Source organism: Phalaenopsis equestris, unplaced genomic scaffold (assembly GCF_001263595.1).
Source record: "Phalaenopsis equestris unplaced genomic scaffold, ASM126359v1 Scaffold001307, whole genome shotgun sequence".
Classification (NCBI taxonomy): Eukaryota; Viridiplantae; Streptophyta; class Magnoliopsida; order Asparagales; family Orchidaceae; genus Phalaenopsis; species Phalaenopsis equestris.
The window spans coordinates 186,490-214,119 of record NW_018165746.1 but is presented as its reverse complement, the minus strand read 5'-3'; the positions used below and the strand labels follow the sequence as shown (position 1 = coordinate 214,119).

The 27,630-nt window shown below is 32.6% G+C and overlaps 1 protein-coding gene across 3 annotated transcripts; it reads left to right on the top strand.

The window, feature by feature from the left end:
• Positions 1–412: 412 nt before the first annotated feature.
• On the top strand, positions 413–25,765 carry LOC110033868 (ABC transporter F family member 1). Of its 3 annotated transcripts, none has more exons than XM_020738010.1 (6): positions 413–552; positions 701–933; positions 21,015–21,088; positions 21,310–21,520; positions 21,629–21,863; positions 24,401–25,765. In XM_020738010.1, exons 2-6 carry the CDS (start codon positions 709–711, stop codon positions 25,456–25,458), a joined length of 1,803 nt encoding a protein of 600 aa, XP_020593669.1. In that variant the 5' UTR covers positions 413–552; positions 701–708; the 3' UTR covers positions 25,459–25,765. The 3 variants fall into 3 exon arrangements, with proteins under 3 accessions (XP_020593669.1, XP_020593668.1, XP_020593670.1); XM_020738009.1 differs by having other exon boundaries at positions 639–933; XM_020738011.1 differs by having other exon boundaries at positions 413–557.
• The last annotated feature ends 1,865 nt before the right edge of the window (positions 25,766–27,630 follow it).

Sequence of the window (27,630 nt, the reverse complement as noted above, 5' to 3'; positions counted from 1 at the left end):
TTATCGAGGTTTCCTGGGACAACATAATTCAAAGATTGCTGACAAGGAGTTTCATGTCGGGTTAGGTCGACTACTTTCACAACCAGGTAGACTTAGGGTCTTCGTAGCTTGAGATGATAGATCCATGGTATCCTGACTTAGGGTCTTCGTAGCTTCGAAAACATCGCCACACTTATAATCTGCCCCTAACTGACCCTAAATCTCAAGTTTTTCACGAATAATTTTGAATACCAGCTGAACATCAAAGAAGATAAAAATAAAAGAACTAAATGAGTTCGCACTTGAATCATTCAAGCTCCCTCGATTCGATTAAACTCCTGCTAAAGATTATTTGGTTTGAAATCTATACAGTTTATTTATTATTTAAAATATTTTACGAAGTAAGCCGCCTATAAATTGAAGAACTTGGACTCTGCATTACTTCTCTTTAACCCTTGATTAGGGTGCCATCCTCCGGTGCGTGAATCTTCCCTTTCAGCTGTAGAGAGGAGGTTTTCAAGACCATTACCATTATTTACCAGCTTTCATTTTAATTCGAGAGGACAGAGCAAAGTAAGGATCGTGCCCTGAAAACCCTAATCACGCTACTTGATCCGTGATCCCCTTCTTCTTACTTGAAATCTGTTTCGCTTGCGCAGTCCTGCCATATAGGGTTTTGATTGTCCGGTTTTCGGCCGACTAGTTTACTATTATTTTTCAGAAAGAAGGATGGTTTCGGAAGCGAGCAAAAAGAAGGCTGCCCAAAAGAAGGCTGCCGCAGCTGCGAAGCGGGGAGGGAAGTCCTCGTCGTCCTCATCCAAGGCTGCGGCTGCAACTGCAACTTCGCATAACGGGACTGTGGAAAGTGTTACTGATGGGGTGGGATCTCTCGTCATATCGGATCGTACGTGCACCGGCGTCTTATGCTCGCATCCGCTCTCCAGGGATATCCGAGTGAGTGGTTTGCTGTTATGGAGTTGGTTGATTCTTCTCTTCCGTTATATACCTCAAATGTTCCTAGAGTAGTTTTGATATACCACTTCTTTTATCTGAAGCTCTACTAGACCGGTTCTTTTGGTATATTTGATCTAAAAACTGATAATCCATGATGAGTTGTGGTTCTAAATATAGTTGGAATCTTAAATTGTGTTTTTCTTCCCTCAAAATTGCTTTATTTATATATGTATCTGATGGTAAAATACTTTATCCGATGATATTATTGAATTTCTTGTATTCAAATGTTTTAAAAAACGGTCTTTTATGTCTTTCAAGAAATTGTTGTCATTCATCAAATTTTTTATTGGAATTATTGTTTTCTGAACTTCATTGATTTTCTATTTTATGGCTCTTTCTTAATTATTGTTCATGTATGATTGACCTATCCAGTTATAACTTTTCTGGGCTCCATTCAATTATAGGGGTAATAAAAACTAGTGGCTCAATGTTAAAAAAAGAAAAAGATGTAGGGGTAATAGTTGGAATTATGAGTTGCTGCACTACCCAAACTCCTCTATAATTAAGCCTGATCCGTGTTGATTTGCTGCCTTTCCATTTTCTTTGTAGTAGTATATTCCATTTCATTTGCATTTGAATCTACCTTGTTTTGCAAACTGATTTTTCTCTCTCGAAGAATACTTTATGGGAAATTCACATATAAATGACCTTAGGGGAAAAATACTCATAATAAATCAATATATTGTCTTATAGCAAACCCAATATTTTTGTTCTACTTTAATCAATCAAGATAATTTATCCTATTCAAAGTTTTTATCCAAAGGTGTAAAATTAACCTTTAGGAATATTTCTTAGTCATTGCCATTGGGTGAGGAGATAATTCATTGTAATGCTAATGGATCTTATATTGGTTCAGTTGACCCCAACTCAAGATCAGCTCAAAGCCATTCAATTTGATATTGAGTTAAGTTAGGCTTGTATTTGGTTTTATTTATATTGATTTGACCCAATCCAGCTCATCAAATTCTATCAAGACATACATACATATATATGTACTGAGTAATGTTGAATATTTTGTGTATGTATGTATATTGTGGGTCATCGATTCCCGCACATATGAATATTATGCTATTTCCATGCTCTATAAATAGATCACATTTACTTAGTAATGTTGAATTAGTCAGGATGGTGTTAGATGTACAATCAATCACTCAAGACCTAGTTTATAATACAAACCACAATTGCTTGGGTTAGGTGCATATGCAAACTCAGTAAACAGTAATTTTTTTTATTCGGGGCACAAAATGATGTTTCTAATAATATGCTCAACATTTTTCATTCGGTATCGGTATCTATATTGACGGTTTTAATTTTATTTTTGGTTAGAGTTTTAATATAAAAATTAAATATATGATTACAAAATATTTCAAAAAAGAGCTTTATCGAGAATCTCTCCCAACAAGTGATATATATGTATGCATGTATGAATATGTTAATATCATACAATATTATAAAAATCCCTCATTCCAATTGAATTTGAGCTTTTGTTCTCTTTCAAAATTTTGGGCAGTGTATGCGATTCTCAATATAGTTTTGATAGCCCAAAATTTAGATACAGGATTTTTTTGGCTTTTGTTTGCATTAAACAAAGAAAAATGAGGATGGAAGGGGCCTTACTATCTTTTTTTGCTAGGTGTTCTCATTTTATTTGCACATAAAGAAGAAAAAAAGGCAAAAAAAGGTCTTCTCATGCCAACAATAGCGGTCACACCTTATGGTGGGCTTTTTTACATAAAACAATAGGGAGAACATCTCTTTCCTCACGTGACTTTGCCTCAGACCGACATGAACAACCTAGTTGTTGCCGTGAGTTGTGCTCAAGGTTTTACAAAGGAAAAAATAGAAATTTAGTTGGCTGAGCCAGTGGGGGCATGGCCTCCCAGTGCCTCATTATAGCTCCACCCATGGTTATTCGTTACTTAAACGACCCGGTTACATTATTGCATGGCTAGACAATAATGCCTAATCTATAATTACCATCAATCAAGGCTCATCATGCTTGAATCATTGCTTTAATTGTATTGCTTATACACTCATCTCAACCAAGATTACTGTTCTTGGCTCTAATGGAGAGTGAACCTTGAGTTGGTTAGGAGATAGGAATTATGGTAATTGGCTTAGTGTTAACCGAATGTGTTTTTAGCTTCCCAATCATCAAACAACAAATTTCTAATCACTTAGAACTCACCCCGTTTTTCCAATTCAATTACAATCTCTTGAATTAGAGTTTGATATATATCCGAGCATTTGACTTGCTTTTATCATCTGTATTAAACCTTAAATGTATCGAAGAGATACCAAGAGTGTATCCCGTTTATGCAAGAGAAAATTCCCAAGTAACATATAAATAATATAGTTATTGTATCAAGAGTACATCTCCTTGATGTAAGAGAAAATTCCAAAGTTTCATATAAATACTTTAACTATTGTAACCAAGAAGACATTTCTATTTCTATGAAAATCCAACATGTTATTTTTCGGGATACATGCATTTTTTGGTTTTTTAGTTTGATGTAGGCAACAATTTACTTAAAAATGACAAGCCATCATGTTTTACTTAAAAATGACAAGCCATCATGTTTTACTTAAAAATGACAAGCCATCATGTTTTACTTAAAAATGACAAGCCATCATGTTTTTTATTATAATTTTGCATGTATTCGTAAATACTTTATTTACATTTCTATTTAATCTCAAGATTAGCTCAATTTAATGTAGGCCTGAATCAATTTATGTTCGTTCAAAGTTGGAGTTGGTTTGTTGGTGAAAATTTTGACTTTGATTTGAGCAAAAAATTCAATTTTGAATAATATCCTCTGCGATTCAAATTCAAGTGCATGCTTCTCAGATAAGCTTCATTAGTAAGTTGTTGCATTGTGTAGATGATTTGTGATTGAAGAGTTGGATGGCAATATATCGAACACATTAGCTGAGTTAGCTTTTGAAGATGATAATTTGACTTGAGGTGATGCGAAAAATGTATTAGAAGCTGGAGAAGGATGCAAGTCAGGAAAAATATATATGCGAGAGCATTATTCTTGAATTGTAAATCTTGAAAATGAAGATGGTGAGACTGCGGAGATAAGTTGAAGCTATGACTAGTGTTGAAGTGAGCATGGGTACTACAAAGCTATGTTTTTTTGCTTAAAAGATTTAAAGCTGTCTATTTGGGACTTGGTGTGTTTATCTCAACGTTTTGACATAAGTTTTTAACCTAATAAAAAAATCTCGCGTTTGAATCGCACATTCAGGTGGATCGTAGTTCAATGCAGACACAGTTTTTATTAAAATCGCGACTGCGCCATACCAGCATCCCACATTTTGTTTTGTTTTTTCCCCTATTTGGGGCTCATTTGTGCAACCTCTTCGCAAATTCCCTTCCCCATCTCTTGCCTGAAACCATCGTCAGTCATCTCCTACCTTAACCCATTCTTAGCCATCTACCTGAAACCATCGTTGAAACCTGATAATTGGAATTAGCTGGGATGGCAACGACTGGATTGCGGTGTATGAAAACCTTTGTCTTCCTACCCCCTTCTATTATGCTCCTACCTGAAAGCAGGTAACAGTTGCGACTCAAGTTTGTTTTGAAGGCAACAACATGTTCACTGTGTACAAACCTCTGAAACTCTCACATTCCTACCTTCTGCTCCACTCCTACTTGAAAGCTGGTAACAATCACGTATGGAGTTAGGAATTTGAAATTGAATGGCGATCAAGCATTATTCGACCAACCTTTTGATAAAAGATTATTGCCATCATGCATTCTTTTTAAGCTTATTAAGTAATGATATTGTTGATTTTAGATATTTATGTAGATAAGTTTCTAATTATATAAGAATCAAGTTTCACAGGATTAATATAGTTTAAAATAAACATTGTTATATTCTCTTTTACTTGGTCTTTTTACAATTTGTTATGAGTTTCAGGATTTATTTCGCTTGAAATTTTCTTAAAGTGGATTTCTGGGATTTATTGAAACCTCCTTTTCATCCATAGTTCTCTTTCTTCTCTAAAAGTTGGCATTTTTTTAGAATAATTTTATAGCTTTAATGACATGTTGTCTAGAGTTTTCTTTTTAAAGGTATGCTATATGTTCAGATTTTTATTGATCTTATTAAAGGAATGTGTTTTATTTAAGTAATTTGTGAGTTTTGGCAAAATGGACTTGGTGTGGCAGTTGATATGACAGGCTACCGCTAACTAAATCAACGTAATATTCCATGAGCTGCACATTGTCTTACTTATTTTCTAATACTTTAGGGTATTTCTGACCTTTATCCACTGATGATTGTAACACAATGCTTTCAATACTGAATTTTTCAAACAATATTACTTCTTCTGCAATAGCCGCTTTTAAATAACATATTTTCCACAACAATTTTCGAATTAAAATTTCATATAACCACACCTATCCCAAACAAACCCTTAGTTTTTGAATATCTCTTAGCAAGATTTGGATCTTGGAGTACAATACAAGTTGAAATAGGTTCATTAAGTGAAAAAGTTTTTTTTTTTGGTTTCAACATCTCAGAATCTTTTGGTAAATAGAAAAATTAGTTGCAACTGATACTACACCTGATACTACAGCTTGAGAAGTGGGATGAGTGAGATACTTTTTGTTGTTTGTTTGGTAGCGAAAATGATAAAGTGGAAGTGCCAATTAGGGCCAGGTGGATGGCACGGATCTTATCCATTATATTCCCTTATCAATGGATTTGAAGTTGCTAGGAAGTGAAACTGACCGCGTGTTTGAGAAAATGATTTCGTAATATTGATAAGGAAATAATTTTTAACTGGCTTTTTAATAAGTTTGATTAAGCTATAGTGAGGGTTTCAACAAGTTATCTGCAGATTTTGGTTTTCTTTTTTCAGGAAAGCAGAAGTTTTTGTTTCAGGTGCTAAACAACGTGGTTGATAAAGACCTTAACTGAAAGGGAAGAGGAACTATTTGTTGTGCTCTGCTTTGGTGTTGGGTACGTCTTGGTTTTGAGCAAGAAAACTGAAATGGAGTTGTTGAGTAGAGAAAGGGTTGTCTTAGATGCATCTTGATGAGGGGTTGAATTTTTCTAGAAGGAATTTTACAAAACTTGAAAGTAGAAGAGGAGAAAAGATAGCTAGAGGCAAAAAAAAAAAAAAAAAAAAAGAAAAAGAAAAGAAAAGAAAATAATAATAATAATAATAATAATAATAAAAAGAAAGCAATAGCAATGGCCTTGGGAGTTGCAAACATTGTACATGTGGGAAGACTAACAGAAGGAACTTGGCCTTACCAATGTTTGAAATTACACAATTGGGTATTGATGTATTTTTGTTCGTGATGATAGGCGTAAGTCTCAAATAAAAACAAAAAAGTGTGAATTAATAAATATTACTTAAATTATAAATTGTGATGTAAGAAATAATATATTAATAATCTAATTTACCAACACTTTATAGAAGTAACACATTAATATTCTAACACAAATTATGAAATAAGATGAATTATACAAACATTGAACTATTAAAGTAAGCTAAGATATTAAAATAAAATACTAAAATATCAAAACATAACAATCAAAATAAATTCAACATTAAACTCTCTCTCTCACTCATACTATCCCCCACTTAAACAAGAATATAACAAGTCATCAAAATTTGAATTTTAATTTTGAAGTCCCTATTTCAATCGGAATTCATTGGAATCATTGGCATAATAAATTGTTTATTTTGTGCATTATCTTTCTACATATCTATACTAATTTTATTATATGCAATCCTAATTATTTTTTATTTTTTAATAAATAATTATCAATAAAAATATTAATTAAAAAGTAACTTTGTTGATAATTAAAATTTCAACCATAAAAATTTTTATGAATACATTTTATTTTTAGTTCTTGTTATAGTGAGTTGTGAATGTTAATAGTTGAAATATATTAAAATTATTTTTATTTTGTTTAAAAAAATTGTGGATAACCTAAAAAAATTTGAGGCATCTTTTGAGGATAGGTGTCCCTTGAGGGGCGCCTCAACTTGGGTGAGGCATACATCTTACATTGGGAAAATAATGCGTAAGCCTCATTGTTGTTTTTTTCGTGAAAAGTGCTTGGGCGAACCCCAAGGCTGGCCTCATATTGCTTAATTTTAAACAAGGTTTCAAACTCCCACGATATGGTAGCATCTCTTTGATTATTTTTCATGTTAGGGATAATCAAAGGCATGCATGAAATGCTATATTGTAATGAAGTGGTTAAGATTCATATTGTTATTCAATTACAAAGTTAATGTGCTAAATAAGTAGAATATCTGAAATTTCACTAGGTAGAGAATCTCAGGCTCAAATTTGAGAAAGTTTAAGTGAACTTGCAGCTTCAGTGGATATGAATTGCTTAAACATAGGTTAAAATGTGGATTCAGATGTTATCTTAGACTGAAGTAACAGGTCTGGTTTCAAATGTAGGCTCAGGTGTTTGATTGAGTAGTGTTGGCTTATTTCAGTTTCAATGTAGGTGATGTGAAGGTGATGTTAGTTGCAGAGCACCGTTTGCATTATTGCAAATGCAAAAGGTAAGCCTTTGTGAATCTACCCTTTTTTAGATCTTGCATTGGTGAAAGCTCCATGCATTAGGTACGGTCCCAATTTCTGAACGCAAGCCTTTCTCATTGAAAATTTTTGTTTCATGAACCTAATTTCTGATGTAAAGGTACCTAAGATGTTTAGCATAAGTAGCCCAATTTTGAATTCAGTATTGATAAAGAAATGATCTTTGCTAGCCTACAGATGGTGTTGGTTTAAGCAGAGGGATGATAAAAAAATATGACCAGTAGTTACATGAATATTTAATATAATCTATAGCCTTTTGAACCGCATGTCATTATAGAAATGAAGTCTCAATTGAGTTTTAAGTAAAAATCGTCACCCTAATGGAGATTGTGATAATTTGTATTATTGTGAGGATTTGCGTGATATTAAATAGTAAGTTTGATGACATAGAACTCTTTAAGTAGATGTTATCAATGAGAATCGATATGATGATTAAGCTTATCAAATTTATTCATTATTCATTAAATGTCTCATTAAAGATTTTAAGTTTTATTCTGAATTTTATCTAGTAATTATTCATACCAAAAATAGAAAACAAGAGGAAAAAGAAAAGTTATCCTTTTTTGGCATGAAGTGTGTGTGATGCTTGAAATATCCTATCCAATGTGAATACTCTAGCAACCTAGCTGCAAGCTTTATATCATATGATAGGCAACCTTTGTTTCTCTAATGTGATTAGTATGCGGTTCTTTGTGAGGCTTAACATGCAGTTCCTGCGCATTTTGGGGTGCATAATTGTTGTAATTTGTATGGAAGCGTTCACTGTTTTGATTTTTCTTAAACTACTGGAGCTGGCTGCTTTGGAGAAATTGAATTTTAAATTATGATTAATTTAAACATAGAATGAGATTGATCATATGCTGCTTTTATTTATTAATCTAGGTTTTAAGGAGCCAACAAATAGTATTATGAGGCACACAATTCATAACTTCTGGCTTGAAAATAATTTTCACTTCAATTTTCAATCTTTTGTGCTCTACTATGGTGTAATTCCTTCGACAATATTATCGTGGTTACTTAATTTTTTGTGAAGTTATATTCTTATATTTATGTGAGAACTTGTTTTTCTATACTTTGGTAATTTTTATTTAGTTTCTATTCTTTCTATATATATATATATTGTTATTGACTAATTTAATATTTTTTATTTTGGTCAAAAGTTGATATGTTAGAAATCTAATTTTGTGAACATTAATTTTTATTTATTTGTTGATCTTCTTCCAACTTCTTGATGATTTTCTTGGATATATATGATAATTTCATCTTCAATTTTTCTTAAAAGCCTACTTGTTGCGCTTGTTTTTTTTAGTTTTTAATATTTGAATCCTTATTTTTTTTGCATGAAAGTATGCTATACATCATATTGATGTTATTAGGAAACCATAATGTTTAGTCATGAAATTGTATTGGAGTTTATGGTCTTATCAGCATGTTTACTAAATTTAGAATTGAAAAATGAATTAATGATGCAATTTAAAATTTAATAGGTAAGTCATGGTTCTAAGTACTATACTTAAGTATGATTATATTCTAATTTACATCCCTATATTATATATTTTTTTGATTTTACAAAAAAATTTAGGGTATTATGAATGATAATAGGAATTCTTCTTTGTATGTTATGTCATTATCATTTGTTTGATTTCAATAAAGTTAAAATTATGGAAATAAATTTTTTGTTATTTATGCTGAATTGGTGAAGCGTTTAAAATAGTATCATGCGGTGAATATCAAGATAAATTGCATCGCTAATTTTGGAGTTATAAATAAAATAATTGTACTGTGTTTGATTATTATGCAAGCTCCATTTGTTTTGAGTGGCATGATTTACCTTTAGACTCTTTTTGTTTTCACCATTTGTTTCATTTGAAGGTTTTATATGAGAGATTAGGATAGAAGTAAACTATAATTTACCAAAAGCACTACCACTTTATCATTTTTTTTTTTGTGTATGGAGGCATGCTACGAACATTTTATTAAGTGCATTTTACTTATGTTGATTCCTATGAAACTTGAGTAATATCTTATTGAACATATATATTGATGCATTCTTACTGCTTTTGGTGTTCAAAGGTCTATAGTTTGGCCTAGAGCTAATTAGTCTTTGGATTGTCATTGTTAGCTTGGGAAGGGTTGCTTCATAGTGAATTCAAAATTATGAAGAATGAGATGAGGTAGTTAATAGTGGATTTAAAATTGTTGGTAAAGGCATGAGATTTGTGGGGAATCATGAGATTGAGAAGTTGTATTAGGTATTAACTGTAGAGTTATAGGCTTATGAAAGGAGGTTAGAGGCATGGAGAATAGTTAGGGATGTTGGCAAGGAGTGTGGATATGAGGAGAATGAGTGTTGGAGTTAAAAAATAGAGAATTGGTGTTGGATAACTAAAAATCTTAAGAAGGAAGGCTAAGGGTTTGGCCACCAAGCTCTTTGAATAAATGATTGAACTCATATATTTTTTGTAATTGTCAAAAGATGTACTTTCCTTGCAAATGAGGATTATTTATAATGATTACAATTACCACTTAAAATGGTTTTAGAAATTAAAATTGGAGGGAAAAGGTGGGTAGCCACATTAATTGGAGACACTAAATTTCTTCAATATTTGAATTAAGATCACACAACAAAATTTCCTACTTCAATAAATTGCATGGGGTGCTCAAATTCAAAATTTAAAGTTCAAAGCATAAATCTTTTTTAATGGAAAAATTTACATTTTATGATTTACAATTAAGCTACAAAATGGGCTTGGTAAGCTGATGGGCTTAACATTCTTTTTTTTGAATTATGTTGAGCTTTGTCTTAATTTACTAAATGTCCTTTGTGAGCCTTTTTGTTGACTGAACCTATATAAATCTTCGCGTCGTCTTGCATCATTTTCCCTAGGCCCAAATAAACTCTCATCTAAAGAGAGAAAGCCGAGGTAGTTAGCTATATGTTATGGGGTGAACTTTTTCAAATATTCTCCTGTTTTATCCATGGTCCTCAATGGGTGATCTGCCTTTCTATTTTATTAGAAATCAATGTTGGTATCTTGAAGTTAATGGCGATCAAAGAAAATTTGTGCTATATCCATTTATTCATAGGGAAGATATCACACTAGGTCCGATTTACATAACTACTCATCCTAATGGGTACAAACTCTTACTAGTTACAGGTAGGGATGCATGGTTTTTATAAATCACGTAAAATGGCATTAGATGTGGTTCTATTTTAATATTGTCTTTAGTAAATTTTGGAGCGAGTATGATGTTCATAGCATTACATATTCTCATAGCATTATTACCAATTCTACGCTTATTCTAATTATAGATTGTGTAAATATATTATCTTTTTCAATAATTAGTGTGAAGAATAGCAACAACTAAGCATCTCGTAGCTTCCAGTTGTCTCCTTTAAGGTTTGAACCTCCTCGGATGAGTGAGAGAGAGAGGGTAGTCCCCTTATCCAGAAATATGACCTTGGTTCGACATTGGTTTTACATATATTCCATTTTATGACACTTAAATATATAATTTACTTTGTGCTTTTGGATTTTCCATCAGTAGGATTCTTGTTGGCAAGTTTATCACTAATGGAAGGGTTGGTTTAGTAGCAGATTTCTGGGTTGGGGTGTATGAAGCCCTAGGCCTTGGAATGGAGGCTGCTATTTTTTATTTTCTACTAGAAAGCTATAATGGAAAGCATCCTCAAGAGTTTGAGGGGTAAACACCGTGACTTCATTCTCAAATTCTATTTCAAAAGATTGACTTTTTTTCATTAAAAGAAATGATTTACTGGATTGATTGCTAATTAATAATCAGTGAATCTTAAATATTTCCTTTGGGTGAATGCATAATACACAATATTTTGATGCTAATCTTCAGTCCTCTTGCATCACCTATTAATATAAATGCGTTTTTATGCAAATATGTCCAAGTGTGAACATGCAATAACTAGAATATTTGTGCTATCATGCATTGACAAATCATAATTTGGCACTAAAACAATTCTGATATGGTTAATGGTAATGATGATAATAATGAATGAAGCTATACCCAACATAAATAGTAGGGTGACTATTTGGGTCCTTTCCTCCCAGATCCATTGCAATGCAAAGTCATGCCTTACCCAATAGCTTGGTTCTGAACCAATTCACTTATGTTAATTTCTTAGATCTATTTGTTTCAAAAGTTGGTCCCATTGAAGATGTTGATGACCATAGACTTTATGTACGCGGAGAAACTTAGTTTGGAGGACTACATGATGCTGGATGGCGCTATGCAACTCTCATCACGTATATTGGAATCATACACCTGCACTAATCTAATAGCTGATCTTTCATTTGAACTGAAATTCACAATTGATTTTTAGCTAACTATTGTATACTTTAATCACTTTTAAGCCTATCTGATGAGATTTTCTCATGTACTACTTTTTCAGTATACTATTTTTTTATTGATTCATTTTTACACTTAACTTTCCATATTTGTCAGTAAACTCGTCAAATATGTGGAGTTGCGAAGAATTGTTGGCGAATTTTTACATATGACTTGCTTCTTGAAAACCTAAATTTTGTGTGCTTCCTCTTCTTTATTAACCCAAAGGAAACCATTCATAGGATTTATGTCAGAACTTTTACATATAATCCATTTTATAACACTTAAATATATAACACTTAACTTCCCATTCGTAGGGTTCTTGTTGGCAAGTTTATCACTAATGGAAGGGTCGGTCTAGTAGTAGAATGCGGAAGTAGAAGGGTATGAAGCCCTAGACCTTGGAATGGAGGCTGCCTTTTTTTGTTTTCTACTAGAGAGCTATAATGGAAAGAATCCTCAAGAGTTTGAGGAATAAACACAGTGACCTCATTCCTAATTTCTATTTCAAAAGATTGAATTTACTTGTTTTCATTAAAAGAAATGATTGCTAATTAATAATTAGTGAATCTTTAATTTTTTCTTTGGGTAAATGCATAATACACAATGTTTTAGTTTTATTAAGAGATGCTATGATTTGGCATTAAAATAATTCTGATATGGCTAATGGTAATGATGATAATGATGAATGAAGCTATACCCAACATAAATAGTAGGGTGACTATTTGGGTCCTTTCCTCCCAGATCCATTGCAATGCAAAGTCATGTCTTACCAAATAGTTTGGTTCTGAACTAATCCACTTATGTTAACTTCTTAGATCTCCTTGTTTTGAAAGTTGGTCCCATTGAAGTTGTTGATGACCATAGACTTTATGTACGTGGAGAACCTTAGTTTAGAGGACCGCATGATGCTGGATGGCGCTATGCAGCTCTCATCACATATATTGGAATCACACACTTGCATTAATTTAATACCTGATCTTTCATTTGAACTGAAATTCACAATTGATTTATGGCTAACTGCTGTATACTTTAATCACTTTTAAGCCTATCTGATGAGATTTTCTCATGTACTACTTTTTCAGTATTCTATTTTGTTATTGATTCATTTTTGCACTTGACTTTCCATATTTTGTCAATAAACTCGTCAAATATGTTGAGTTCCGAAGAAATGTTGGGGAATTATTACATATGACCTGCTTCTTGAATACCTAAATTTTGTGTGCTTCCTCTACATTATCGACCCAAAGGAAACTATTTATAGTATTTATGTCAGATGTTTCATCTGCTTCAATTTGAGAGTGTATCTTTATGACTTGTCTGCTACTTTAATGGCCAAAGGTGGTTTATCATAAGTGTTAAATTAGTTAACAGGTTTTAGTCTATTCTTCAAATTGAGAGTTTATGTCTTTGACCGGTCGGCTTCTTTACCGTTTGAACTTGTTATATAATTTAGTAGCCATTGTATCTAAATCCTATGTAACCTCCTAGTGGTTCAATCATATGCGTTACTTAGCGTTGCCACTTTTCACAATTTCTATTAGTGTTTATCCAAGATACCTATTGGAATCATTATTCTACAGGCATAAATGCATTACTTTTTGGTACCACAGCCTCGTTCATATTGGAAGACATATTTTCATCTATACCAAAAATATAAAGCTGTAATGATTTTTCTTTCTTGTAAAACATATGTTACCATGTTTGATTTGAGTTCTTCTGGAACCATCTTTAATGTTCCACACACTGAACATTAAGACTTTAGTACCTTGCTATGTTATTGGAAAGCCAGTATTTGATTATAATATTTGTCATATGCTTCAGATGTCAAAGTTCTGTTGTCATATGATGATTCTAGTGTTTTTTGTTTGCTTGTCTACAGTTAGAGTGCACCGAAGAAAATTTCTATGCGTTTTACCATCAGTTACTCCTCTAGGTTGGTTGATGTTGTGATATTCTGATTAGTTTGAGATGGCTTGTTTATGCTGTTTAATGCATATTGGTTGATCAGCTGTGCACGCTACTAGTTCATTGATCAGCTACCCATGACTTCAACTCCCTAGTGAGTGTTCCTTGCACTTTAGGAATTTATTACAAGCATGAAGTTGCTTTTTGACTATTGAATTGTTTATTTTAGTGGTTTTTTATATGCTGTCACTCTAATGTCATGTTTGTGTGGATATTTATTTTGGCTTTTGTTTCTCTATTTTTCCAAAGTTTTTAGTGTTCTTAGGCATTTGGCTTATATGGACTCTGTTCTGGTTTTCTTAAATTATTATGACTGGTGGCTTCCTCTCTTCCTCCCCTCCTTTGGCTTTTCGCTCTTCCCATTTTCTGATTTATCTGAATTTCCATCTCCTATTCATTCTCTCTATGCAAGCTAAAACTACACCTCCTTATGTAAGTGTAAATTCCACCCTAGTTTTCCTGCAGAAAACCTAGAGAATTCTAACCCTCTTGCACTTCAGTGAATGGCCATTCTCCCATTAATTTTAGCCCTATGTGTTTGATTATTCAGTTCTAAAAGATGACTCAAAAATCTGTAAATTCCTCATTGAAATCTGCAACTTTGCTCAAAATCTACAAATTCCTCATTGAAATCTGAAACAGAAAACCTTAAGAATCCTCCTTCTGCATTGCAACTATCACCGCAATCATTTTCTCCTTTCTCATCTCAATTTGGTATTTGGAGCACTGGTCACAAAGTCAAAACCTCATGGGCTTATTGGATATCCATGTGCGTGGTAGTAAGGGGAGGGAATATTGATGGCTGCCAATAGAGCAAATATAATAACCATCATAGTGAACGATCAAATATGGAAACCTTTTTGGTCTCATTTGATGATTAGGAATGTGAATTCACTGAACCAATGGTTCTTTGGCGGCTAGACATTTCCCTCTACGTCCACCATTAACTCAAGCAATGGTGTTACTGTTACTGTTAGTATCATATTATTTTTTATTTAGTTTGCATACTAATCAATTCAATTTGTTGAAAATGTGTTATGATATAGAATATTAATGACAATGAAAGAATGGATCTTAATAAATTTGGAACTAGTCAGTTATTAATCGTCGATGAAATTCAAGATTATATTTCAAATTTGGTATTTAATGCCATATTATTTAATCACTATTTGAAATTAATCAAGTTCATAAGTAGTGTTATTTAATTCCAAGCTATGAAACACGGACACGGACACGACACGACACGATACGACACGATATAGAGACACACCATAGTTGAAAAAAATAGGATGACCCGTCATGGACACGTTTTTATATTGAATTAATTATTAATATAAAATATATATTTTTGGTTATTCTTGATTATAAATATCACAACACAAATTATGCAAGAATAAAATTCAACTTAATAAATTTAATTTATATTATAAAACATCATGCTTATGAAAATTTACTTTTAAAATTAGAGATATAATATGTATCAAATGAATTCATCCAACTTATAATCTAATAATCTACTAAAATTTAAATAATCCTGTGATTACAAAGAATGAATTACTAATGTTTGGCTTTCACAAATAATGAATGAGCATTCGATGCTTGATTTTGACAAATGTTAGGTGTAGCTTCAACATGATGAGTGATGAGACGTTTTCGATTATGAGAAATAATTAAAAGCTATATGTACATTTATAATTTTCTAATTCTCAGGTCCCATTTTCTTGAAATCGTGTTAAGGTCAGGTCCGATACGGTGTTGAGGTGTGTCTTGGATATGTTCGTGCCTGCAAAAAAATTCAGACATATGTTTTGTAGTGTCAGAGAAGTGTTGGAGCATGTTAGACAAATGTCGTTGTCAGATACGAGTTCGACGCGGGTATGACACGTTTTTAGAAGTGTCGGTGCTACATAGCTTCCCACTCGTTTTGTTAATTAGTGTAACTGGCACTATTGTATATTCATATGGTTATTGATAAATCATGCCTAAATTATTATTTTGTTATTACCATAAAAGAGGGGCCGTGTTTTTTAAAGTTTTAGAGCAACATTTATGTAATATTGTTAAACCATTGGTTGGCATCATAATTTGACGTCATTGATGTTACAAAATTTATTAAAACTATGATAATCATCATCAAAATAATTGATTGGAAATCCAAAAATTGCACGTGTTAAATTTAGTTTTGTTGGTCTGGTTAATATATTTTTGTAGAATTTTGTTTTATTAGCTTGCAATTCTATTTCATTTTCTATGATGCTTCGAGTATGTGCTTCTTTAAAGTGAATGAAACTAGAAAATGAAGTAATATATAAAATTAACAAGCATACTGAAAAAAAAAATGGCAACATGCTATAAGACTATTGTAACATGACAAAATACTAAGTTATGGCGCAACAGTTGCCTTTTCCAGCTGTAGGATGGAAGCATTATTTAAATGAATTCTTTCAGTGGAAATTTCTGGCGTTCTTTTAGTACCTCTGAATACATATGTGAAGCTAGTATAAATCTGTATGCATTCGCTATACTTCATATATTTTTCTATGATGGCACATTGAATATGAAAGAATTAGATGATTATTATTTTTCTCTCTCTCTCTAAAACACACCTCAGCAAGGTTTAGTTTCTAGACTGATCTGACTATTGGAAGTAATTGTTCGAATTGGACTGAAAATTGTGAAGTTTGTGTTATATCAATATTAATAGTAATCTCCACTTGCCTTTAGAAAAATGTCTTAGACTTTCTATATGTGGACGATGATGGAATGGCCAATTTTTAGTTATTGGGACAAATTTTCAAAGGACATGGTTTATGCTGAAATCTACAGCAAGGCAGTGGATCACTACTTTCATCTCTTCCCGTTATGGCAAGCAGTGTCCATGGGTGGATCAAGAGACAATATATGGGCTTCTTTTGGTGGTTTTTTCTAGAAGGAATAGCAATGTGTGGATTGTTGAGTTTGAGGATACAATTCTTGCTTTATTAGAAAGTAGAAACCAATTGATTCTTTAGGTGGATGTTGTGATACTTGTTTAGTATGTTTTAAATTTATAAAGTTAGTTGCAATAGGTAACTTATTATGATATTTTTTTTTATATTTTCCCTATTTTTTTTCTCATTATAAACCTTTATATGATGGACCCAAATTTTGGCAATAAACGATATGGAGTATTCCACTTTTTTCCTCTTTATTTTTCCTCAAACTATTTTTTAATTTTCTCAATGCTATTTAATTTGAATGAGATATGTCATATTTGAAGCTTCAAATTCAATCTTAAGAAGAACAAAAATAGACCCTATAACATATATGCTCTTATTACATTAATGTTGCACTGTCAATTTTGTGGGTAAGTATATGGTATTTGGCATTATATAATAAATGCAATTAAAAAAAATGGATTGTTGCAAACGCCATGAATTTGGGTTCTTCTCAATCGTGGGTTTTCTGCCTATGAAATGTAATAATGATGCTTATATTTAGATTTGCCTTGTTTTTTTTTTCTTAAATTAAATAGGTTGATTGCATGGTTTTGGTACAAATGCGACTTTTTTCAACTAGTGTGAACGATGATTGTTATTATCTATGGATTTAGAAAATTTAAACTATAAGGATGTTAGCTTGGTTGATTCCGAAATTTAAATTAAATTGGGAATTTATTTTCGAATAAATTTAAATTTAGAGTAAGATTGATCCCATGACAAATTTATTTATTAATTTAGATTATGAGGAAGCTATAAATAATGGTATAAGACATGTAATTTGCAGCCTTTTGCCATAGTAAAAATTTGGTTTTTATTTTCAGTGTTGTGAGTGCAACTTGATGCATTATTCCTTCAAGTGCAGTACAAGTGCAATTACCTAATTGTCCAGGAAATCATCTAGTTATGCTAGCATAAGACAATTATTTCTTATTTATGTTGTTTGTTTGTTTTTTTACATAATTTGTTATTGTTAGTTTAGCGTTCTTAATTAAAATGTGACAAAAAATTGATTCAAAGAAAATTAATTCGTTTGCTTGCTTTTTTTTTTTTTTTTCAAAATTTCTGTTAAAATTTTTAGATATTTGCAATAATTTTATTATCAATTAGGATTAAAGCTTATTATTGCATATTTTCATTGAAAGAAAGTGTTTGGCATAATTGATCTGTGAAATGCGTGAATCCTCTACTTTTCTTTTACTTCTAAGCATAGTACACATCCTTTTAATTGTCTCAGAAAATTTAATCTTCAGTCAACTTGGTTAAAATTTGTTTCATCACTTATGTTTGCATCATGTCAATTAAATGTAGGACATATTAATTGTGTCAATACTAAATTAAAAAATAATTAGACTCTGATAGAATCGAGTAAGTTATGAACATTGATGGTCATAATATAATTTTCATGAGGTTCAAAATAATATTTCTTCATTTGATGGGAGATGCGATCTTAAAAAATTTTCCAGGATGGGTTAATAATTTGCTGCTCTTTAAAAGTTATAATTTTACCTGATTCTGAAAATTTGATATTGCTGAAAGAACTTAGATTGGACATGTTAAATTATAGTGTTTCCAGTGAAATATTAAATAATATTCTTGCAAAATAAGCTCAAAGTGAAGTATTTGTATTTGCTAAATATCAGGATGAATTGATAATTATTGTTTGAGTTTTAAACAATTTGATTTAAGCATGTTTAAATATTATTGTAAGTTTTACACGTCTTATGGCGACATGCTTTGCCTTTGGGTTATTTTGTTACTACTACTTGCTTCATTAATGTTCTTAGGTTAGAGATTAAAAATGAATTAAGCTATAATTCACCAAAATTCTTATATGAAGTTTTATCTTGATCTTTATATATCAAGGCATGTTTTGAACATTCTTATAGGTTGGTTGAACCTGTGGGGAAGCGTAGGAAAACTCATTAACAGCTAATTAAAGCCTGTGAAACATTCCCTAATTCATTTTATGAATGCTTGAAGTTGATTCAAATGAAGAAATTGTTTTTTTATGAATTTTCATTTGAAGATGTATTAGATGTAGTGTATAATTTGTAATTACAATATGACTGCGTATTTGATGTTGTTGATTTTGAATATACACCTACAGTAACTATATTCATGAAGTTGTAGTTATAATTGGTCAAAATTATAAATCGAGTTTGAGGATAAAATTGAGAATTAAGTTCATATTTACACTTGAAAATTTTTAATGAAAATCATACCTTTATTTGAATGTGAGGATGAACCAATAAAATTTAATGTCGGTAATGTATCAAATAAGCAATTTGAAAATTTAGTATTGGATGAATTCTCTATTGATACTGTTCCTATGAAAGATGCGAAGACTTGTGTTGGTGATTTTATTTTGGTGCCTTGGTTTCTTGATATCCATATTTATAGAAATAAAAACGAAAATTCTTGTGGTGGCATCACATCAAACATTAATTTGTATATAGTTTAATCAAATTTTTCAGTGGGCGGCTTCTCTCAATTGTTCATTTTTATTTTTTGTTATTGAGCATGTTGATGATGGTGTTTGTGCTGTAAAGGTCCGGAAAGGTATTTCTTAGCTTTATGTGAGTTTTCTTTTCTTTTTCGATTGCCATCATTTAAGTCTTGATTTACTTTGTGTTTTTTTCATCAAAATGTTGTGTGGAATGCTCAATTAATTGGTGTTGAATTTTTTCAAGCTGGAGGATTGATGTAGTGTTGACACTAAATAGGACGCAATGGAGAAAAAGGATTCATGTAGCCGACCCCACGTAGTGGGATTAAGGCTTTGTTGTTGTTGTTGTTGTTGTTGTTGTTGGAGGATTGATGTAGTGTCTGCTACAAGGTGAGCTTTGGTCTTTGGCACTACTGAGTAAATAAGTAAAAAAGAAGAAGAAGAAGAAAGTGGCTATTATGGAGGCATGACTTTGGGAGCTTAGGCGATCTTGCTTTGGACTTAATAGGCATCCTTAGTTGGATGGGTGAGTGATCTGTAGATGTTGCTAATCCCTAGAATTTAAAATTTTAATCTAGAAGGTTGCAGGCTCAGTTCTTCACAGGATTTAAGTAAAACTGAGAATTCTTTAGGGAATTGATTTAGATTATGAGTCTATAAGAGTAGTGATATGATAAATGTAATACACATGTCTGGCTTGAATAAAAATTTTATTTTCATTTTTAATCTTTTGATTGTAAGTTGGATGCATATTTTTTTCGAGCTTGGTACATTTTAGATTATTTGTTTTTTAGGATAGTTTTCTTGTGCTATTCTGAGGCCTAGTTTTTCTATACTTTATTCATTATGTTTCCTGTTTAGTTTTTCAGCATAATTTGTCATTGGCTGGTGTAATGTTTTTTATTTTGATCAACTAGTGATGCATCTGAAATATTTAGTGAAAATTAGTTTGTTTATTCATTGATTTTGTTTATCTTTAAATTCTGTTTCAAATTCTCAGATATATGTGATTATTTAAGTTTCAACTGGGCTTAAAATTATTTTTTCATGCTTTCATTAAAGGAAAACAAGTTGTTGGTATTATTGGTAATTTTGATTTGTGAATCCCTACTTTCCTTTTCTTGAAAGTATACTTTGCATAATAGTAGTTATATGAGGAAACCTTTGTCTTGCATGATTTAGTAAGGCACTTTTTTAGTGATGATATTCTTTTCTCAAGGCTTTCTACATGGAACAAGTCATATTATAAACTTAGCTCATTATTGATCTGAAGCTTACTTGCTTAACTTTTCTCTTTTTATTCCACTACCTCATAGCATAACGGGAAATGTGTTAATTTTCTTATATATAATCGAAACATAGTTATGCTCTCTTAAACCAGGTATTTTTTATTTTGTTATTTTTTTATTTATAATTTAAGAGTCCCTTGTTATGATATAGTATCATTCTTTAACAGATTGAAATTCTTACGATGACTTGATGATCTAAGTAATATTTTTAAGCATGCTATTTTATTCTACTCTAGTTAATGATCTTAGCATAGATCCCTATTTTCTCTTGCATTATCTTCTTGCCTCTGGTTTCGATTAATTCACTATATGTTATTTTTTTGTTTGTGGATATATTATTACCATCAATTTTACTTTTTATTTGACATTTCTTTGATTTTTTGCTGTCTCAGATTGAGTCTTTGGCACTGACATTTCATGGTCATGATCTTATAATTGATTCTGAACTAGAGCTTAACTATGGCAGGTAAGCTTTTCTATACAGCTGGTTTTTAAATGATGAACCGATTCGAGTAATAATAGAGCTATGGCACATTGGAATCCTAATTAACAAAACGTTGAATTACATCATACCATTATATAGTGGTGTTTATTCGTAGTTTTCGTGCCTGTTGTTTTTATTACAAAAAAGTACTGTTTTCAATGTATTGCTATTCACAAAATGCGGAAAAATATTTACTCTTACAGGCGATATGGTTTGCTTGGCTTGAATGGATGTGGGAAGTCTACACTGCTTACAGCAATAGGGCTTAGAGAGCTCCCAATTCCTGAGCATCTGGATATTTATCACCTCACTAGGGAGATTGAAGCTTCAGATATGTCTGCACTTGAAGCTGTTATCAGCTGTGATGAGGAAAAGATTAAATTGGAGAAGGAGGCTGAAAGATTAGCAGCTGAGGTTGTTTGCCCTACTTCAAATCATTTCAAAGCTTTGCTTATTATAATTTATGCGGAAGTTAACTTGAGTTTGTTTTGTTAATGCATTGTGGATTTCTAATAATGCTAGGATGGTGGTGGTGGAGAGGCTCTCGACCGAATTTATGAACGACTGGAGGCAATGGATGCATCAACTGCTGAAAAACGTGCGGCTGAAATTCTATTTGGGTTGGGTTTCAATAAGCAGATGCAAGCAAAGAAGACAAAGGACTTCTCTGGTGGCTGGCGTATGAGGATTGCATTAGCTCGAGCCTTATTTATGAACCCAACTATTCTCCTACTTGATGAACCTACAAATCATCTCGGTGAACTTTACAAACTTAATTATTTAATCTTCTACTTTCTGATCTGTTCAGAGGGCATTGCTTTGTTACTTGTCTTTCTAGGGGAAAGTTTGCTGTTCTGTTGTCATCTCGTCCTTTTATTTGTGCTCAGGATGAACTCTTTCATGAATTTAATTTTTTGCTCTCAAAGTTTTTTTTTTTTTTTTTCTAAACAATTTTAGAACAAAACTACAGATAATTTGCCAATAATTATTCTCCTCTTTCCTCAAGCAAATGTATGTTATTATCATTAGATTTGGTCAATTATGATGTCTCAAAAAAGGGATGCAATTACATTACACAAACAAATCACAATTCTCGAGTAAGATTTTTATAAAATACAGTAGTCTTGTGCTCCATGGTCTTTCTCTACCAAATGTATAGATGCAATTCTTGACTATCATCAATTTCTCATTCATACTAAATTTTCCATGCTCTTTGCCTGAAAATCAGTTTCAATATAAATTTGTCAGGCTTGGTGTACTGAAATTGTAATGGCTGTATACAATTGTCTACGAACCACTTGTATCTTTGCTAGTCCACTTGAAATGTTTGATTCATATTTAAGTTCCCGTATCTCAACAAATGAAGGCCTGAACCTTTAAGCCTATAATCACCTCAATCTACTCAGGGCATATGGGTGAGTAGATCGTGGTCTCTAATCAAACTCTTTGGAACATACGGTCACTCATTTATGTGTGCTTTTAGAAATCATGGTATTCATTTGTGTCATTCTTAGATGCAAATTACTAGTGCAGCCCAGGGCAATGGAGTCACGAAACATTCATTGATTTTATCATCCATCCCCATGCTTACTCTAGTCTTGAAATAGAAACCTTAATTGTAAACCACTGATATAGAGTGTATCCACATCCTAAATTGAGTGTTCTCGAGCATTGCATATGAGATGTAATTAATCATCGGAGCTTGCATTCATGAAAAACTTCAATTGTGACAAATCATAAATCCAAATCATAAATCCTACATAGTTCGAAATGCTATTCAGGGGAATTCCTTGAGAAAGTAAATTAATTTTTCTTTGAAAAATCCATGCTCTTTTCATCACATTTCTCTAAATTTTAAAAGATTTTGAAAAAAAGGATCATCGGAGTAATTAATCATCGGAGCTTACAAGTGCTTTGAGAATCCATAGTATTCAAGACTTTGCATCAAATTATTAACTTTGCACTAATTTGAATATGGATATATGGACACAATATTACACGGGCATTAGACATTCCAGTTTTTGAAAATATTTGATACAAACATTCCTTTGACATGACATTATAATTAGCAAAAATTTAAACATTAAATGTAATGTGGAATATTTGGACATGTTAAATAAACATGAACTGAGTCAACAAAGTCTAACATTATGAGGTTGAAAAAAATAATTATATTTAAGGATGCAGTATAGGTGAATAAATATTCTCATACCTCTCAAAAATCATATGGTATTGATCAAGGAAAGAGTTAAAATTTAGTACATTCTAATTTATATAAAAATAATCGAATATAACTTATTTTTGTTTAATTTATTTTTTAAATTATATATTTAGTTATTTTTTGTAAAATTTGAATTTAGGCATTCATATTTGAATAAAAATTTGCAAAATTTGAAGAAAAAATAAAAAAACGTATTTATTTTTTTAATCAGACCTCCTAAGTATGTCTGACATGTATGGATTGCATGTGATACTTTTGTTGATATTCGGCGCATATCGAACATTGCATGCCCTTTCATGATTGAATGTATTTATTTGGGATCAACTTTGCAGATTCAGTGTGACTTTGGTGGTCAACAAGAGTTAGTCTTATCTGAACTATTGGAGCTCAGCTTTTATGTCCATTTATTCTGATTGAATGCTTCTTGACATTTTAACTCTGGCTTACATGTTTGCACAGCCTCAAGCAATGACTTTAATTTATCACTTACTATTCATTACTTTCATTAATCTTTGTGTCTCGTACTTATTCTTGCATATTTTACCCTTTATCGGGCTTGCATTAACTTGTAATTATAATTTATACTATCCTAGCTTTATAATATGTGCAACTCTCATCATCTCAAATATCATCATTTTTCACTATTTTCTTTTGTAGTTTTAAGCAACTTTTTTTTTGGCATGGCATTTACATATCTACCATACCCAACTTTGTTGTTAATGACTTATTTGTTATCTATTTTTTATCCATGATTCACATAACATGATTAATCTATGTGCAATTCATACATTCTGGCTTTAAAGTTTTTTTTTTTTTAATTTATAGCACTTTTGAGGTTGTTCATCTTAAAAAAGCTGTCTTTAGTTATTACTACCAAATAAAATTTATGCCTCCGGGTGACCTACTTCTAATATTTTTTGGGAGACCAAGCATTTGTAAGATTTATAATCAATTTATTCATCCCACAGAATTTACTTACTTTTTCCTTTATAACTAATTTCTGTGTTTTGTTTAAAATATTATTTTGATTCACAAAGCTTACGTTTTATTTGGTTATTTCTTCTCCCCATCAGATCTGGAGGCGTGCGTCTGGTTGGAGGAGACACTAAAAAACTTTGAGCGCATCCTAGTTGTGGTGTCACACTCTCAGGATTTTCTCAATGGAGTTTGTACCAATATCATCCACATGCAGAGCAAGAAACTGAAGATGTACACCGGCAACTACGACCAGTACATTCAAACCCGTTCCGAGCTTGAGGAGAATCAGATGAAACAATACAGGTGGGAACAAGATCAGATATCTGCGATGAAGGAGTACATCGCACGCTTCGGACATGGTTCTGCCAAGCTTGCCCGTCAAGCCCAAAGCAAGGAGAAAACATTGGCGAAGATGGAGCGCGGGGGACTGACAGAGAAAGTTGTGAAGGACAGGGTCCTCATATTTCACTTCACTGATGTAGGGAAGCTTCCACCGCCCGTCCTTCAGTTTGTGGAGGTCTCATTTGGGTACACTCCTGACAATCTCATATACAAAAACATAGATTTCGGTGTCGATCTCGACTCCAGGATCGCGCTGGTGGGACCAAATGGTGCCGGTAAGAGCACGCTGCTTAAACTGATGACGGGCGATCTGATTCCGCTGGATGGAATGGTTCGCCGTCACAACCATCTGAGGATCGCCCAGTTTCATCAGCACTTAGCGGAGAAGCTTGATTTAGAGATGTCGGCTCTCCTGTTTATGATGAGGGAATACCCTGGTAACGAAGAAGAGAAAATGAGGGCAGCAGTTGGTCGATTTGGTCTGACCGGAAAGGCCCAGGTGATGCCTATGAAAAACTTGTCCGACGGCCAGAGGAGCAGGGTGATCTTTGCCTGGCTGGCTTGGAGACAGCCGCACATGTTGCTGCTTGATGAACCAACCAACCATCTTGACATTGAGACGATTGATTCACTGGCGGAGGCTTTGAATTCGTGGGATGGAGGAATGGTTCTTGTGAGTCATGACTTCAGGTTGATCAATCAGGTGGCTGAGGAGATATGGGTCTGCGAAAACCAGACGGTGAGCCGGTGGGAGGGGGACATTATTGATTTTAAAAATCATCTGAAGAGCAAGGCTGGGTTGGGCGAGTAATTTGGAAGAGTAAAAGGGCTGGAATGGCATTTTCAGGTAATGGCGTTTTATCTTAATCATACTTGTATTTTGTGCTACTGTTTACTACAATCTTCGTCCATCGGATTTTGCTTGGTATCATGGACTTGTAGGGCCTGGCTGAGCTTTATCTTCCGATGGCGTGACTAGATTTTTGTATTCTTTATATCCTAGTATTTATTATGGAAAACATGATTACTGATATCAAGTAGAATCTTTCTCTCAATTAATGAGCTTTTGTTTTTGTTGGTAATTATGGTTTGTTTGTATGAAGTGACTGATTAACTTCTATGGCTCGCTTGATTGTTCACCCATTGAAGATGATTGTGTTTATTTTCTTTGGTAATGTCAATTCATGAATTTTGAAGTCTCCCAAACTGAGAAAATATTGCGTCCCGAAAATGTAAGGTAACACCATTGAAATTAAATAGCTTTAAAAATTATAAAACAAAAGTTCTGCTCTCATTTTTTTCCTTCGTATTGTTTAAAAACCAAGAAGTCATTTGATTCGGGTGAAAATCAATCATGATGGTTTAAAACAAGAATCCTATGCTTGGTTTGTAGAGGAGTTGCAGGGTATTCTTGTTGGGCGCCATATTGTAGTTGTTTGGGTCGAAGGGATGGCAGCCGTGGCTTCTTGAAGTTAAATCTTTATATATCTACACACGTGTGTGCACACATACATGGAATGAAATAAATATGTATATAATATATATTCTACCATGTAATCTTAAAAATTTCTATGCAAATCATTCTGGCTCGAAGAGTTTCATATAATATGCAAACAACAATTTATAAACTGTTTATTTTAGATAAACTAACTGTTTCTAAAATACCAGCTTCTGAAAAACAGATTTTTAACAGGAACTTTTGAACTGAGATTTTGTACAACCACAGTCAAAATATACACACCCTAAGTAGCTTTTCATCAAGAGTAATTATCTTGGAAGGAAAAAGAAAACAATCAAATAATCAAAGCAGCTAGACTAAAAGAGGAAGCACATGAAGCGATTAGATCAACCCAACTTGAAGTTTCAAATATTGACAAGTATCATAAATTAAACGGCATGACAAAGTAAAATGAACTAAAGAGTACCAAAGGCATGTTCTAAGTTGTAACATGCTAGTTAAAAAAGTCGAGCGTTCTAAGGACGATTGGGTGAATAGTAGAGAGTTTAAAGACTTCATGAGTCCTGCATCTCAGCAATTATTACTTGCCCGCACATTGAATCTTATTAGGACATAAGATCACATAGTATTTTTGGATGCGTACAACCCGATAAAAACCCACTATGATAAAAAAGATGACATAAGAGATGGATGAAATTTCTCCAAAGGAACTTGGAGCAATCCGTGTATGATTGGTAGCTTGAGGAACAAGTTCCTACCAAATTTGTTCGAGTTCTATGCTTTTGGAGAAAGGTCTACCATATTTTTGAGAACTAGCGAAAAAACTCCTTAGAGGAGCTTCCTTCCCGCCTTTTATACATGAAGGACCAACATAATAAAATAATTGATGTCATGTCATCCGCCCTCCTCACTAGTGCTATTTGCTAATAGTTTTAATGTGGATGAGATTCATAACAATCGTAACTGTCGAGCTAGCTGTGAGACATGATCGGTACAACCATAGACTCTTGTATCTTTAATTGATTCTAAATGCCTAGCAACATCCTTCATTAAGGAAGGATGTCAGATATGGTCAGTAGGACCAATGTCTCTGGAACCTTCAAAAGGCTTATATTCTAATATCTGACGACATCCTTATGAAGGATTAGTAGGTGTCTCAATCAATTACTCTGTTTTTTTCAAATAATTGATTGAATTTGTGGATGTCACTTTACTTCAGCCCCCTAACTGACGAACCAAGTTTACCTACTTCAACAGGTTTGGCCAGATATGGGAGGGCTATTCAACTAATAAAAAAGTTAATTTTTAAATATTAAAATTGTATTATATTATATCATCAATCAAATCCAACCCACCAAAAGTCCATGTAAATTTTCAATTTGGCACCAATCCTACCTCTGATTTTCAATTTAAACAACATTAAGGGTCTATTTGGGGCGGCTGCAACTTATCAATATTGTGTCAAAGATGCCCAAGGAAGTTGTTGCGAATAAACTGTCTGATTGTTTGTTTTTGCCGTTTGAA

Bases quoted from the DNA above. Each gene is read 5' to 3' on its own strand.
- LOC110033868 (XM_020738010.1), top strand. From the start codon at position 709: ATGGTTTCGGAAGCGAGCAAAAAGAAGGCTGCCCAAAAGAAGGCTGCC. The intron at 21,089-21,309 runs GTAAGCTTTTCT...TTACTCTTACAG, and splicing joins CTAGAGCTTAACTATGGCAG to GCGATATGGTTTGCTTGGCT. The intron at 21,864-24,400 runs GTGAACTTTACA...TCTCCCCATCAG, and splicing joins TGAACCTACAAATCATCTCG to ATCTGGAGGCGTGCGTCTGG.